The 16,832-nt window shown below is 54.3% G+C and overlaps 1 protein-coding gene across 3 annotated transcripts in view; it reads right to left on the minus strand.

Moving 5' to 3' along the window:
• The window catches only part of LOC124720416, a 331,791-nt gene that overhangs the window by 129,755 nt on the left and 185,204 nt on the right, over positions 1-16,832 (minus strand). For all 3 annotated transcript variants that reach the window (XM_047245766.1, XM_047245767.1, XM_047245765.1), the window contains one exon: positions 6,278-6,547. In XM_047245766.1, coding sequence (XP_047101722.1) covers positions 6,278-6,547 — 270 coding nt within the window. The remainder of the gene's footprint in view (positions 1-6,277; positions 6,548-16,832) is intronic.

Below are 16,832 nucleotides of genomic sequence, written 5' to 3' on the forward strand. Positions count from 1 at the left end.
GATCGGTTCTGGGAACGATACTACAAATAGTTAGCTCTGATTCCATCCTGCGAGGGAGGCTTTCTGCCTGCACCAACTCCGCCAACCACCTGTATGAACTGAGGATGACCTCTGAACCCAGACGGCAGGAGTCATTGGTGCCGACATGAGCAACAATTTGCAGTCGGGTGCACCCAGTGCTCTCTATCGCCCCCGGCAGGGCCTCCTCCACATCTCGGATGAGACCCCCGGCAAGCAGACAGAGTGAACACTGGCCTTCTTCCCCGACCTTTCCGCTATTTTCCTAAGGGGCTCCGTCACCCGCCTAACGTTGGAGCTCCCAATAACTAATAAACCCCTCCCCCCGTGTGCCTGCTCGGACCTTGCTGAAGGAGCGGCCACATGTCCACTCACAGGCAGAGCGGGCGATGCCACACGGCCAGCCTCCACATTTACGACTCGAACCAAACTACTGTAGCTATATTGTCATTCATTCGACCTAAATTGTGTCTCATATTAAAATGGACCAACTTTTTTATAATTTGGTGGTGCAGCCTCTCTCCCCTTAGATTCGGGCAAATTTTTTTCCCTCGATTTCGTGTCTCATTTTTCAGGTGCGGCTTAGATTCGAGTAAATACGGTACATGAAAATTATTATGGATCACATGCGTCACTTTCCCAACTGTCTGTGCCACAAGGTTAGACTCGTGCTACAGAGATAGTGAATTCACATCAATGTCGTGGCCACCATGTATGTCTTATCTGAGCCCAATTTAACAGGTCTAGGATATTAAAGGATGTCAGTTCTGCACCCACAAACCACTGGCCTGCAATTTACAGGAATCGGGTGATCTGCGCGTAGATATCTGTTTCCACCAACCTCTAGTTAATTTGTCCAATCCGTGCCACACACAATCAGCTGTACTGTGTTTCGACTGCAGATCGACTCGCTATCAAACAGACGGTCATACGTATGACATAATAGAACAGACATTTCGCCAATACTGAAATGTGAAGGAGGTTACTGTACCACTCTACAGTGTCGCGGAATTTTCTCCTCGTCCTCATAATATCTATACCTCACTGAAATGTACGGCATAGGATTCCATTTATGGAACATCTGCAATTGAGCTGCACGGTCAGATTGAAAATACCCACTTCTCCTGTGACTTTATTTTCTTATAAACATGATCGGTTTCAGGAAAATATTGTTCCATCTTTTTGGGTACAAATTTACTGAAAAAACAAATATTGCCAGTTTAGCACTATTAATACATTCTGCACTATCAATTCCTTCATTATGGTGCTAGATTTGTTCCAATTTAATATTTAGTTTTCACCATTTGTGAGTGCTCAGGCCAGTCAGCTGTCTCAGTCCTTCATTTCCCTCTACTGTCAGATGATGACTCTTCTTTCCTAGCACTCGTACCAGTCAGCAGTTTACCTCTTACCGCAAGCTGCCTGCTCGCACCACCACGTTCCACAGTGCAGTTTGGCATGACATGACGTCTTATAAAAAGTTGCTAAATGCTCTCTCTGAAACCTCCTCAGACAAGATAATTCAGTAGCCCACCCACGATGAAATTATACATCCGACAACCTTACACAGAGTCAAAGTTACAGGCCACAGGGCTCGCATATGTATGTACATACAGAATGAGTCTGTGAGGACGTTACTAACTTACAGGGGTAATGGAGAAAGCTGAATGTATCAGTTTGAGATAAGGGTCCTTGTATCGGAAACAAATGAGTCGAAAGTTGTAACTGACAACTGATACTTCAGACAGTGGAATAAATGTGCTGGCACTGTTGCTGCTAAGAGTGTAGGGTAAGCAACTTCCAGAGGTGGTACTATGGATCAAAACAAGAAAAAAGAAATTTCCCATAAACGTGGGCTCTCAAATGCATACCTGAGAAGCTATGGGCACACGTTCGATAGAGAAGATGTGTTTCACAATAACGAAGATGTAAACTGCTCATAGCTCCTCAGGTATGCATTTTAGAGCCCACGTTTACTGGACATTTTTTCTTGTTTTGGTATACACTATCACCTCTGAAAGTTGCCTACCCTACAATCTTAACAACAACAGTACCAGTACATTTATTCCACTGTCGGAGTTATCAGAATGATTTTCGCTTATAACTTTCAACTCATTTGTTGCCAGACCAGTGTTCCTTACCTCAAACTGGTACATTCATCCTTCTCCATCATCCCTGAAAGTTTGTATCATCATCACGGAATCATCCTGTATGTATATAAGCATATACAGGCACTGGGGCCTACAACTTTGACGTTCTGTAGTGTCCTTGTATCACGTTTCTGGACCCAGGTTCCTACCTTCACTTTGTTCCAAAAGACACCTTCTACATCCCCTTGGTGTCAGTGTAATGTTGAAACACCCTTTACATTAGGGCTAACAGCAACAAATAGACCTGACCTATTTGAGGATGACCACATACAAATTGATGTACGTGACTAGTGACAACTATTCCACCAAAGCCTATTTACAAAGTTTCAAGAAGCAGTATTACGTGAGGGATCTAGAAATATATGGGGGCGGTTTGGGAAGCAACCTCCATTTGGCTGTAAATAAAAAAGTTGCACAGAAAAATTTTTGTATTACATACATATTGAAACTAGCTTTTTGTTGTTTTACAACATAGTCAATTTAAGCATTTGTCATAGCATTTCATTTCAATAATTTACAAATTCCTTCTTCATAAAACTTTTCCACTTGGGCACATAGCCATTTTGCCACATCATTTTGAAATTTGATGTCATCATCAAGGTGCTGTGACACGACCATATTCTTCATGTATGCCTAGGCACATAAATCACTTGGTGCCAAGTCTGGGCTGAGTGGGAGCTGATTAAAAACATCCCATTTGAATTGCTTCAAAATCCCTTTAGTTTTCGGGTACTGTCAGGATGAATATCAGTGCACTGCAACGTTTGTTTTGAACTGACTGTAGGAAATACAAAACTGATGATGAATGCCTGCTGATGAAATGTTTTCACAGAAAGAAATCTTACTTTCACAGCTGGACGTTTACTAAATCATAGAACACATAGATGTGACAACAGCGATACTCTGGGCACGAATACTAATGCCATGATTTACGGGTGGTTACTTTATGGATTGCCTTCATACTGCAATGTGCAACATATTGCTTCTGAGCAGACCACCAAGCTGAGAGTAAACTGATGACAGTGCATACAGAGGCACTTATTCAATCTTTCTTCCCATCCTCCATACATAAATGGTACAGGAAGAGGCACTAATAGGTGGCAAGATGAGAACAACCCTCTGCCATCCACTTCACAGCAGTTTGCACAGCATAGATGTAAAATTGGTGTACACACTGTAATTTAAGAGTGCTTGCCTTTGTGAGGGAGGGTACAAACAAACTCTTGGGCAGTGACTGTATTAACGCATTTCACCGGGTACCATCGTATGTTGGTTGCTATGGGTTTATTTACTGTTTGCCATTTTTTTTTATTTTTAGTTCACTCCTGTTATCGCAGTTTTTGTCATCTGGAGATAACGAGTTGAGCTGTAGACATTAGAAAATGGAATGTCAAGTGGAGAGATCAGGACATTTCTGACATAGTCTTCCATTTGAGTTCAATAGAGTGGTGACAGTAGCAGAAGAAGCCAGAACCATTTGCGCTACGTATGGGGATAATGCCATTGGACAGAGCGTGGCAAGAAAATGGTTTTCTCATTTTAAGGAGGATCATTTTGATGTTAGAGACTCTCCGTGTTCAGGGAGGTCTTTGGGTCTGATGATCATTTAAAAGCATTAATCCACAGCGATCCACGTCAGTGTACTCGAGAACTGACAAATGTGATGATCGTGATCATTCCACCATTGTGCGACATTTGCATGCCGAGGGGAAGTTTCAAAATCCACATGTATTGTGTGGTGTCACCGCCAGACACCACACTTGCTAGATGGTAGCTTTAAATCGGCTGCGGTCCATTAGTACATGTCGGACCCGCGTGTCGCCACTGTCAGTGATCGCAGACCGAGCGCCGCCACACGGTAGGTCTAGAGAGACTTACTAGCACTCGCTCCAGTTGTACAGCCGACTTTGCTAGCGATGCAACACTGACGAAGCCTCGTTTATTTGCAGAGAAGATAGTTAGAATAGCCTTCAGCTAAGTCAATGGCTACGACCTAGCAAGGCGCCATAGCAATTGATAGTTATCGTATGAAGCATGTCTCATCAAGAACGATGTATACTAATGATGGATTAAAGTTAAATATTCCAGAAGCTACATACTTTTCTTTATAGCATTCATTACGTATCCCGTTTCAGACCTCACGCCATCCTGCGTGAGCTAGTAGCGTGCATTTCGGCCTTCTCTAGCTATATAACATATTGATACCACACACTCTAAGCCAAACTCACAAAAATCAGCAAGTGGCCATATGTGCATCTCTGTTTGCTTGTCAACAGTTGGCTTGTGAAAAACACTGACCATTCCTATCCTGTATATTTTACTGGTGAGGAGAAATGGTGTCTTTACGCTAATCTCTGGAAAAGGAAGAAATGGGTGAGCCCAAACAAAGCAGCAGCTCCTCATATAAAGACCTGTGTGCATCCACGAAAGATAATTTCATGTATCTGGCAGAACAGAGATGCTATGGTGTACTACGAATTGCTTCGCTGAGGTGTAACCCCCATGCTGACATTTACTGTCAACAGCTGCAACATCTTGCAGACGCAATTCGAGAACAATGACCAGGAAGACTGTGTGAAGTAATGCTATTCCACGATAACGCCTGCCCGCATTCTGCTAGACTGACAATAAGAACTATGCAGGAGTTGGGTTGGGAAGTTATTCTGCACCCACTTTATTCATCTGATCTTGTGCCCTCACATTTTCACCTTTTTCATTCTCTATCAAACTACCTTCAACAAAATTCCTTTCCAAATAAAAATGCGTTCTGAACATGGCTTGACAGAGTTCTTCGCCTCAAAACTGTGTGATTTCTACAGTTACAGAATCAAAAAGTTTCCCCAGCATTGGCAGACTGTTGTAAATAGTGAAGGAGAATATATTATTGATGATTAAGTCTCTGTTGTGTGTACCTGTTGAGTTAATTAAAACTTGTGGAAAAAAGTTACGAACTTACGCATCAGCCCAAAACATCCTGGTCAGACATGGAATAAATGGTCACAAATTAATCTTGCTACAAAAAAAAGCCTTGAGCCACTAGTATTTCAATGAGAGCAATATGAAACATTAAACATCATGCTGTGAAGCAGGTGGTCACAATGTTGTGGCTCACTAAAGTGTGCGTCATTTATGACAGCAGCCGAGTTTAGGTTCGTTCTGCACATCTGACGTCACAAAACACAGTCAGCCAATGAACAGAGAACGACGTTGCCACAGCTCGACTGCAGTGCAGAGCACGGACGAGTGTTTTCAGTTTTAGAAATGTTCAGTCATAAATAAAGTAATTGTACAAAAGCAGTGTCTTGATAGCAGACTTTCTTTTGTAGAAAGTTTGGAAAAAGCATTCTTTATACCAATTGCTTCATATTCTATTAATTAATTAAACCAAACAAGCAATAAGCCTCCTAATTCAGGCGATAGCAAGGAAAGGTGTTTGTATCATTCTCACTAACCGCTTTTTCGCAATAAAGAACAGTGGTAATTGTTTATTTCCCATTGTACTTCGACGAAACGTGAGTAATTCACAGTCATATCAACAGTGTTTGTCGGTATTTTGCGTGATATATTAAAGTCTTCCGGGATGCCTATGAAATGACGAGCTGCGTTAGCGCAATAGTTACAGTGTATGGCTGCTAAGTGAAAGGTTCTGAGTTCAAATCTTGTTCAGTGCTTAATATAATGTAGAGTAGAAATGCATACATTGCAATCCCTGCCAGGTAACATGTTGTTGTGTGTGTGAAATCTTATAGGACTCAACTGCTCATGTCATCACTCCCTAAGCCTACACACTACTTAACCTAAACTATCCTAAGTACAAACACAGACACCCATGCCCGAGGGAGGACTCGAACCTCCGCTGGGGCCAGCTGCACAGTCCACGATGGCAGTGCCTTAGACTGCTCGGGATAACATGTTCGTCAGCGATATAAACTTCAAATGTATCATAAAACTACTTCACACTGTCAAAGCGTCAAAATTGCATTACAGAACATGCAGTTTCAACTACCCAAAGATCTTCTCTGAATGGAAGCAACTGTGCAGTTTTTTAAAAAGTGAAAACAACTTATTTTAAAGTATTGTCTTTATCAGTTTGTTGGTAGGAAACAAACCAGTTTGGGGAATCCATGATAGCCATAGTGAGCATCTGGGAATACACTATCCGTTTCCTGGCGTGCGCAGGACAGACAACTGGATTGTGGGGTACCACCTCGACTTCGTCATCGTCTTCTTTTTCTAGGAAGGCTGCAGTACCCTCTCCATCTCTCAAAGAGCTTCCCGGCCCCGTGTTGCCGACATAACTGACGTAAGGTGGCAGAGGTGACGAGGGCTCCGCCTTCACAGTTCCAACACCTATGGCACGCTCCGATGCTGGTATAATTCTGTGATTATACACAAAAGGAAAATATTTGGAGTAAGAAAGATAGATAGTTCAGAACAATGTTTAACATTTACATACAATTAAACAGCTTACTATATTTACAAGGAATTAAACAGTTTACTACATATACCAGCAATTAAACGGTTTACTACATTAAAAACATATGCATTATATGTAAGTCTGTAACAGTGCAGAAATGGGAGTAAACGAGGTTAGAAAGGCTAGATTAAGAAGGCTATGCTCAACTGAGTGAACAAATCATATTAGGCTGCTATGCCGCAGCTAGGCGAGTCGTGTCGTGTCAGGCTGTTACATTGCAGCTAGGCGATTCGTGTCGGGCTGCTGCGTCGGGCTGCTGAGTCGTGTCCAACTGCTATGCCGCAAATAGGCGAGTCGTGTCGGGCTACTACATCGCAGCTAGGCGAGTCGTATCGGGCTGTTACATCGCAGCTAGGCGAGTCGTATCGGGCTGCTACATCGCAGCTAGGCGACTCGTGTCGGGCTGATAAATCGCAGCTAGGCGACTCGTGTCGGGCTGCTATGTCGCAGCTACGCGAGTCGTATGGGGCTGCTACGCCGCAGCTACGCGAGTCGTATGGGGCTGCTACGCCGCAGCTACGCGAGTCGTGTCGGGCTGCTACGTCACAGCTACGCGAGTTGTATGGGGCTGCTACGCTGCAGCTAGGCGAGTCGTGTCGGACTGCTACACCACAGTTAGATGGGTAGAGTCAGGGTGCTATGCCGTAGCTAGGTGAGTGGCATAGGAGGGCTATATTGTAGCTAGGTGAGTGGCTTCCGTGGGTCAACACCACAGGCGAGTCGTGTCGGGCTGCTACACCGCAGCTGGGCGAGTCGTGTCGGGCTGCTATGTCGGAGCTAGGCGAGTCGTGTCGGGCTGCTACGTCGGAGCTAGGCGAGTCGTATCGGGCTGCTACGTCGGAGCTAGGCGAGTCGTGTCGGGCTGCTACGTCGGAGATAGGTGAGTCGTGTCGGGCTGCTACGTCGGAGCTAGGCGAGTCGTGTCGGGCTGCTACATCGCCGCTAGGCGAGTCGTGTCAGGCTGCTACGTTGCAGCAGGGTGAGTCGTGTCGGGCTGCTAAGTCGCAGCTAGGCGGGTCGTGTCGGGCTGCTACGTCGCAGCTAGGCGAGTCGTGTCGGGCTGCTACGTCGCAGCTAGGCGAGTCGTGTAGGGCTGCTATGTCGCAGCTAGGCGAGTCGTGTCGGGCTGCTACGTCGCAGCTAGGCGAGTCGTGTCGGGCTGCTATGTCGCAGCTAGGCGAGTCGTGTCGGGCTGCTACACCGCAGCTGGGCGAGTCGTGTCGGGCTGCTATGTCGCAGCTAGGCGAGTCGTGTCGGGCTGCAAAGTCGCAGCTAGGCGAGTTGTGTCGGACTGCTACGTCGCAGCTAGGCGAGTCGTGTCGGGCTGCTACGTCGCAGCTAGGCGAGTCGTGTCGGGCTGCTACGTCGCAGCTAGGCGAGTCGTGTCGGGCTGCTACGTCGCAGCTAGGCGAGTCGTGTCGGGCTGCTATGTCGCAGCTAGGCGAGTCGTGTCGGGCTGCTACGTCGCAGCTAGGCAAGTCGTGTTGGGCTGCTATGTCGCAGCTAGGCGAGTCGTGTCAGGCTGCTACGTCGCAGCTACGCGAGTCACATGGAGCTGCCACGCCGCAGCTAGGCGAGTCATGTAGGGCTGCTACACCACAGTTAAGTGAGTAAAGTCAGGGGGCTACGCCCTATCTAGGTGAGTGGCATCGGGGGGCTATGTCGTAGCTAGGTGAGTCGTGTCGGGCTGCTACGCTGTGGCTAGGCGAGTCGTGTCGGGCTGCTACGCCGCGGCTAGGCGAATCATGTCGGGCTGCTACATCGCAGCTAGGCGAATCGTGTCGGGCTGCAATGTCGCAGCTAGGCGAGTCGTGTCGGGCTGCTACGTCGCAGATAGGCGAGTCGTGTCGGACTGCTACACCACTGTTAGATGAGTAGAGTCAGGGGGCTATTCCGTAGCTAGGTGAGTGGCATAGGAGGGCTATATTGTAGCTAGGTGAGTGGCTTCCGTGGGGCTACACTACAGGCGAGTCATGTCGGGCTGCTACACCGGGGCTGGGCGAGTCGTGTCGGGCTGCTACGTCGGAGCTAGGCGAGTCGTGTTGGGCTGCTACATCGCAGCTAGGCGAGTCGTGTCAGGCTGCTACGCTGCAGCAGGGTGAGTCGTGTCGGGCTGCTATGTCGCAGCTTAGCGAGTCGTGTCGGGCTGCTACACCGCAGCTGGGCGAGTCGTGTCGGGCTGCTACATCGGAGCTAGGCGAGTCGTGTTGGGCTGCTACGTCGAAGCTAGGCGACTCACGTCGGAGCTAGGGGAGTCGTGTCTCGCTGCTACGTCGGAGCTAGCCGAGTCGTGTCGGGCTGCTACGTCGGAGCTAGGCGAGTCGTGTTGGGCTGCTACGTCGAAGCTAGGCGACTCACGTCGGAGCTAGGCGAGTCGTGTCGGGCTCCTACATTGGAGCTAGGCGAGTCGTGTCGGGCTGCTACGTCGGAGCTAGGCGAGTCGTGTCGGGCTGCTACATCGCAGCTAGGCGAGTCGTGTCAGGCTGCTACGTTGCAGCAGGGTGAGTCGTGTCGGGCTGCTATGTCGCAGCTGAGCGAGTCGTGTCGGGCTGCTACACCGCAGCTGGGCGAGTCGTGTCGGGCTGCTACGTCGGAGCTAGGCGAGTCGTGTTGGGCTGCTACGTCGAAGCTAGGCGACTCACGTCGGAGCTAGGGGAGTCGTGTCTCGCTGCTACGTCGGAGCTAGCCGAGTCGTGTCGGGCTGCTACGTCGGAGCTAGGTGAGTCATGTCGGGCTGCTACGTCGGAGCTAGGCGAGTCGTGTCGGGCTGCTACGTCGCAGCTAGGCGAGTCGTGTCAGGCTGCTACGTCACAGCTACGCGAGTCATATGGGGCTGCTACGCCGCAGCTAGGCGAGTCATGTAGGGCTGCTACACCACAGTTAAGTGAGTAGAGTCAGGGGGCTACGCCCTATCTAGGTGAGTGGCATCGGGGGGCTATGTCGTAGCTAGGTGAGTCGTGTCGGGCTGCTACGCTGTGGCTAGGCGAGTCGTGTCGGGCTGCTACGCCGCGGCTAGGCGAATCGTGTCGGGCTGCTACATCGCAGCTAGGCGAATCGTGTCGGGCTGCTACGTCGAAGCTAGGCGACTCACGTCGGAGCTAGGGGAGTCGTGTCTCGCTGCTACGTCGGAGCTAGCCGAGTCGTGTCGGGCTGCTACGTCGGAGCTAGGCGAGTCGTGTTGGGCTGCTACGTCGAAGCTAGGCGACTCACGTCGGAGCTAGGCGAGTCGTGTCGGGCTCCTACATTGGAGCTAGGCGAGTCGTGTCGGGCTGCTACGTCGGAGCTAGGCGAGTCGTGTCGGGTTGCTACATCGCAGCTAGGCGAGTCGTGTCAGGCTGCTACGTTGCAGCAGGGTGAGTCGTGTCGGGCTGCTATGTCGCAGCTGAGCGAGTCGTGTCGGGCTGCTACACCGCAGCTGGGCGAGTCGTGTCGGGCTGCTACGTCGGAGCAAGGCGAGTCGTGTTGGGCTGCTACGTCGAAGCTAGGCGACTCACGTCGGAGCTAGGGGAGTCGTGTCTCGCTGCTACGTCGGAGCTAGCCGAGTCGTGTCGGGCTGCTACGTCGGAGCTAGGTGAGTCATGTCGGGCTGCTACGTCGGAGCTAGGCGAGTCGTGTCGGGCTGCTACGTCGCCGCTAGGCGAGTCGTGTCAGGCTGCTACGTTGCAGCAGGGCGAGTCGTGTCGGGCTGCTAAGTCGCAGCTAGGCGAGTCGTGTCGGGCTGCTACGTCGCAGCTAGGCGAGTCGTGTCGGGCTGCTACGTCGCAGCTAGGCGAGTCGTGTCGGGCTGCTACGTCGCAGCTAGGCGAGTCGTGTCGGGCTGCTACGTCGCAGCTAGGCGAGTCGTGTCGGGCTGCTATGTCGCAGGTAGGCGAGTCGTGTCGGGCTGCTACGTCACAGCTAGGCGAGTCGTGTCGAGCTGCTACGTCGCAGCTAGGCGAGTCGTGTCAGGCTGCTACGTCACAGCTACGCGAGTCATATGGGGCTGCTACGCCGCAGCTAGGCGAGTCATGTAGGGCTGCTACACCACAGTTAAGTGAGTAGAGTCAGGGGGCTACGCCCTATCTAGGTGAGTGGCATCGGGGGGCTATGTCGTAGCTAGGTGAGTCGTGTCGGGCTGCTACGCTGTGGCTAGACGAGTCGTGTCGGGCTGCTACGCCGCGGATAGGCGAATCGTGTCGGGCTGCTACATCGCAGCTAGGCGAATCGTGTCGGGCTGCAATGTCGCAGCTAGGCGAGTCGTGTCGGGCTGCTACGTCGCAGATAGGCGAGTCGTGTCGGACTGCTACACCACTGTTAGATGAGTAGAGTCAGGGGGCTATGCCGTAGCTAGGTGAGTGGCATAGGAGGGCTATATTGTAGCTAGGTGAGTGGCTTCCGTGGGGCTACACCACAGGCGAGTCATGTCGGGCTGGTACACCGGGGCTGGGCGAGTCGTGTCGGGCTGCTACGTCGGAGCTAGGCGAGTCGTGTCGGGCTGCTACGTCGGAGGTAGGCGAGTCACGTCGGAGCTAGGCGAGTCGTGTCGGGCTCCTACGTTGGAGCTAGGCGAGTCGTGTCGGGCTGCTATGTCGGAGCTAGGCGAGTCGTGTCGGGCTGCTACATCGCAGCTAGGCGAGTCGTGTCGGGCTGCTATGTCGCAGCTAGGCGAGTCGTGTCGGGCTGCAAAGTCGCAGCTAGGCGAGTTGTGTCGGACTGCTACGTCGCAGCTAGGCGAGTCGTGTCGGGCTGCTACGTCGCAGCTAGGCGAGTCGTGTCGGGCTGCTACGTCGCAGCTAGGCGAGTCGTGTCGGGCTGCTACGTCGCAGCTAGGCGAGTCGTGTCGGGCTGCTATGTCGCAGCTAGGCGAGTCGTGTCGGGCTGCTACGTCGCAGCTAGGCAAGTCGTGTTGGGCTGCTATGTCGCAGCTAGGCGAGTCGTGTCAGGCTGCTACGTCGCAGCTACGCGAGTCATATGGAGCTGCTACGCCGCAGCTAGGCGAGTCATGTAGGGCTGCTACACCACAGTTAAGTGAGTAAAGTCAGGGGGCTACGCCCTATCTAGGTGAGTGGCATCGGGGGGCTATGTCGTAGCTAGGTGAGTCGTGTCGGGCTGCTACGCTGTGGCTAGGCGAGTCGTGTCGGGCTGCTACGCCGCGGCTAGGCGAATCGTGTCAGGCTGCTACATCGCAGCTAGGCGAGTCGTGTCGGGCTGCTACGTCGCAGATAGGCGAGTCGTGTCGGACTGCTACACCACTGTTAGATGAGTAGAGTCAGGGGGCTATTCCGTAGCTAGGTGAGTGGCATAGGAGGGCTATATTGTAGCTAGGTGAGTGGCTTCCGTGGGGCTACACCACAGGCGAGTCATGTCGGGCTGCTACACCGGGGCTGGGCGAGTCGTGTCGGGCTGCTACGTCGGAGCTAGGCGAGTCGTGTTGCGCTGCTACATCGCAGCTAGGCGAGTCGTGTCAGGCTGCTACGTTGCAGCAGGGTGAGTCGTGTCGGGCTGCTATGTCGCAGCTAGGCGAGTCGTGTCGGGCTGCTACACCGCAGCTGGGCGAGTCGTGTCGGGCTGCTACGTCGGAGCTAGGCGAGTCGTGTTGGGCTGCTACGTCGAAGCTAGGCGACTCACGTCGGAGCTAGGCGAGTCGTGTCGGGCTCCTACGTTGGAGCTAGGCGAGTCGTGTCGGGCTGCTACGTCGGAGCTAGGCGAGTCGTGTCGGGCTGCTACATCGCAGCTAGGCGAGTTGTGTCAGGCTGCTACGTTGCAGCAGGGTGAGTCGTGTCGGGCTGCTATGTCGCAGCTAGGCGAGTCGTGTCGGGCTGCTACACCGCAGCTGGGCGAGTCGTGTCGGGCTGCTACGTCGGAGCTAGGCGAGTCGTGTTGGGCTGCTACGTCGAAGCTAGGCGACTCACGTCGGAGCTAGGGGAGTCGTGTCTCGCTGCTACGTCGGAGCTAGCCGAGTCGTGTCGGGCTGCTACGTCGGAGCTAGGTGAGTCGTGTCGGGCTGCTACGTCGGAGCTAGGCGAGTCGTGTCGGGCTGCTACATCGCCGCTAGGCGAGTCATGTCAGGCTGCTACGTCACAGCTACGCGAGTCATATGGGGCTGCTATGCCGCAGCTAGGCGAGTCATGTAGGGCTGCTACACCACAGTTAAGTGAGTAGAGTCAGGGGGCTACGCCCTATCTAGGTGAGTGGCATCGGGGGGCTATGTCGTAGCTAGGCGAGTCGTGTCGGGCTGCTACGTCGCAGCTAGGCGAGTCGTGTCGGGCTGCTACGTCGCAGCTAGGCGAGTCGTGTCGGGCTGCTATGTCGCAGCTAGGCGAGTCGTGTCGGGCTGCTACGTCACAGCTAGGCGAGTCGTGTCGGGCTGCTACGTCGCAGCTAGGCGAGTCGTGTCAGGCTGCTACGTCACAGCTACGCGAGTCATATGGGGCTGCTACGCCGCAGCTAGGCGAGTCATGTAGGGCTGCTACACCACAGTTAAGTGAGTAGAGTCAGGGGGCTACGCCCTATCTAGGTGAGTGGCATCGGGGGGCTATGTCGTAGCTAGGTGAGTCGTGTCGGGCTGCTACATCGCAGCTAGGCGAGTCGTGTCAGGCTGCTACGTTGCAGCAGGGTGAGTCGTGTCGGGCTGCTATGTCGCAGCTAGGCGAGTCGTGTCAGGCTGCTACGTTGCAGCAGGGTGAGTCGTGTCGGGCTGCTACGTCGCAGATAGGCGAGTCGTGTCGGACTGCTACACCACTGTTAGATGAGTAGAGTCAGGGGGCTATGCCGTAGCTAGGTGAGTGGCATAGGAGGGCTATATTGTAGCTAGGTGAGTGGCTTCCGTGGGGCTACACCACAGGCGAGTCATGTCGGGCTGGTACACCGGGGCTGGGCGAGTCGTGTCGGGCTGCTACGTCGGAGCTAGGCGAGTCGTGTCGGGCTGCTACATCGCAGCTAGGCGAGTCGTGTCAGGCTGCTACGTTGCAGCAGGGTGAGTCGTGTCGGGCTGCTATGTCGCAGCTAGGCGAGTCGTGTCAGGCTGCTACGTTGCAGCAGGGTGAGTCGTGTCGGGCTGCTATGTCGCAGCTAGGCGAGTCGTGTCGGGCTGCTACACCGCAGCTGGGCGAGTCGTGTCGGGCTGCTACGTCGGAGCTAGGCGAGTCGTGTTGGGCTGCTACGTCGAAGCTAGGCGAGTCACGTCGGAGCTAGGCGAGTCGTGTCGGGCTCCTACGTTGGAGCTAGGCGAGTCGTGTCGGGCTGCTACATCGCAGCTAGGCGAGTCGTGTCAGGCTGCTACGTTGCAGCAGGGTGAGTCGTGTCGGGCTGCTATGTCGCAGCTAGGCGAGTCGTGTCGGGCTGCTACGTCGGAGCTAGGCGAGTCGTGTTGGGCTGCTATGCCGCAGTTAGGCGAGTCGTGTCGGGCTGCTATGCCGCAGTTAGGCGAGTCGTGTCGGGCTGCTACACCGCAGCTGGGCGAGTCGTGTCGGGCTGCTACGTCGGAGCTAGGCGAGTCGTGTTGGGCTGTTACGTCGAAGCTAGGCGACTCACGTCGGAGCTAGGGGAGTCGTGTCTGGCTGCTACGTCGGAGCTAGCCGAGTCGTGTCGGGCTGCTACGTCGGAGCTAGGTGAGTCGTGTCGGGCTGCTACGTCGGAGCTAGGCGAGTCGTGTCGGGCTGCTACATCGCCGCTAGGCGAGTCGTGTCAGGCTGCTACGTTGCAGCAGGGCGAGTCGTGTCGGGCTGCTAAGTCGCAGCTAGGCGAGTCGTGTCGGGCTGCTATGTCGCAGCTAGGCGAGTCGTGTCGGGCTGCTACGTCGCAGCTAGGCGAGTCGTGTCAGGCTGCTACGTCACAGCTACGCGAGTCATATGGGGCTGCTACGCCGCAGCTAGGCGAGTCATGTAGGGCTGCTACACCACAGTTAAGTGAGTAGAGTCAGGGGGCTACGCCCTATATAGGTGAGTGGCATCGGGGGGCTATGTCGTAGCTAGGTGAGTCGTGTCGGGCTGCTACGCTGTGGCTAGGCGAGTCATGTCGGGCTGCTACGCCACGGCTAGGCGAATCGTGTCGGGCTGCTACATCGCAGCTAGGCGAATCGTGTCGGGCTGCAATGTCGCAGCTAGGCGAGTCGTGTCGGGCTGCTACGTCGCAGATACGCGAGTCGTGTCGGACTGCTACACCACTGTTAGATGAGTAGAGTCAGGGGGCTATGCCGTAGCTAGGTGAGTGGCATAGGAGGGCTATATTGTAGCTAGGTGAGTGGCTTCCGTGGGGCTACACCACAGGCGAGTCATGTCGGGCTGGTACACCGGGGCTGGGCGAGTCGTGTCGGGCTGCTACGTCGGAGCTAGGCGAGTCGTGTCGGGCTGCTACGTCGGAGGTAGGCGAGTCACGTCGGAGCTAGGCGAGTCGTGTCGGGCTCCTACGTTGGAGGTAGGCGAGTCATGTCGGGCTGCTACGTCGGAGCTAGGCGAGTCGTGTCGGGCTGCTACATCGCAGCTAGGCGAGTCGTGTCGGGCTGCTAAGTCGCAGCTAGGCGAGTCGTGTCGGGCTGCTACATCGCAGCTAGGCGAATCGTGTCGGGCTGCAATGTCGCAGCTATGCGAGTCGTGTCGGGCTGCTACGTCGCAGATAGGCGAGTCGTGTCGGACTGCTACACCACTGTTAGATGAGTAGAGTCAGGGGGCTATGCCGTAGCTAGGTGAGTGGCATAGGAGGGCTATATTGTAGCTAGGTGAGTGGCTTCCGTGGCGCTACACCACAGGCGAGTCATGTCGGGCTGGTACACCGGGGCTGGGCGAGTCGTGTCGGGCTGCTACGTCAGAGCTAGGCAAGTCGTGTCGGGCTGCTACGTCGGAGCTAGGCGAGTCACGTCGGAGCTAGGCGAGTCGTGTCGGGCTGCTACGTCGCAGCTAGGCGAGTCGTGTCGGGCTGCTACGTCGCAGCTAGGCGAGTCGTGTCGGGCTGCTATGTCGCAGCTAGGCGAGTCGTGTCGGGCTGCTACGTCGAAGCTAGGCGAGTCGTGTCAGGCTGCTACGTCACAGCTACGCGAGTCATATGGGGCTGCTACGCCGCAGCTAGGCGAGTCATGTAGGGCTGCTACACCACAGTTAAGTGAGTAGAGTCAGGGGGCTACGCCCTATCTAGGTGACTGGCATCGGGGGGCTATGTCGTAGCTAGGTGAGTCGTGTCGGGCTGCTACGCTGTGGCTAGGCGAGTCGTGTCGGGCTGCTACGCCGCGGCTAGGCGAATCGTGTCGGGCTGCTACATCGCAGCTAGGCGAATCGTGTCGGGCTGCAATGTCGCAGCTAGGCGAGTCGTGTCGGGCTGCTACGTCGCAGATAGGCGACTCGTGTCGGACTGCTACACCACTGTTAGATGAGTAGAGTCAGGGGGCTATGCCGTAGCTAGGTGAGTGGCATAGGAGGGCTATATTGTAGCTAGGTGAGTGGCTTCCGTGGGGCTACACCACAGGCGAGTCATGTCGGGCTGGTACACCGGGGCTGGGCGAGTCGTGTCGGGCTGCTACGTCGGAGCTAGGCGAGTCGTGTCGGGCTGCTACGTCGGAGCTAGGCGAGTCACGTCGGAGCTAGGCGAGTTGTGTCGGGCTCCTACGTTGGAGGTAGGCGAGTCGTGTCGGGCTGCTACGTCGGAGCTAGGCGAGTCGTGTCGGGCTGCTACATCGCAGCTAGGCAAGTCGTGTCGGGCTGCTAAGTCGCAGCTAGGCGAGTCGTGTCGGGCTGCTACATCGCAGCTAGGCGAGTCGTGTCGGGCTGCTATGTCGCAGCTAGGCGAGTCGTGTCGGGCTGCAAAGTCGCAGCTAGGCGAGTTGTGTCGGACTGCTACGTCGCAGCTAGGCGAGTCGTGTCGGGCTGCTATGCCGCAGTTAGGCGAGTCGTGTCGGGCTGGTACGCCGCAGTTAGGCGAGTCGTGTTGGGCTGCTACACCGCAGCTGGGCGAGTCGTGTCGGGCTGCTACGTCGGAGCTAGGCGAGTCGTGTCGGTCTGCTACATCGCAGCTAGGCGAGTCGTGTCGGGCTGCTAAGTCGCAGCTAGGCGAGTCGTGTCGGGCTGCTAAGTCGCAGCTAGGCGAGTCGTGTCGGGCTGCTACATCGCAGCTAGGCGAGTCGTGTCGGGCTGCTATGTCGCAGCTAGGCGAGACGTGTCGGGCTGCAAAGTCGCAGCTAGGCGAGTCGTGTCGGACTGCTACGTCGCAGCTAGGCGAGT

This window comes from Schistocerca piceifrons, chromosome 11 (genome assembly GCF_021461385.2).
Source record: "Schistocerca piceifrons isolate TAMUIC-IGC-003096 chromosome 11, iqSchPice1.1, whole genome shotgun sequence".
Classification (NCBI taxonomy): Eukaryota; Metazoa; Arthropoda; class Insecta; order Orthoptera; family Acrididae; genus Schistocerca; species Schistocerca piceifrons.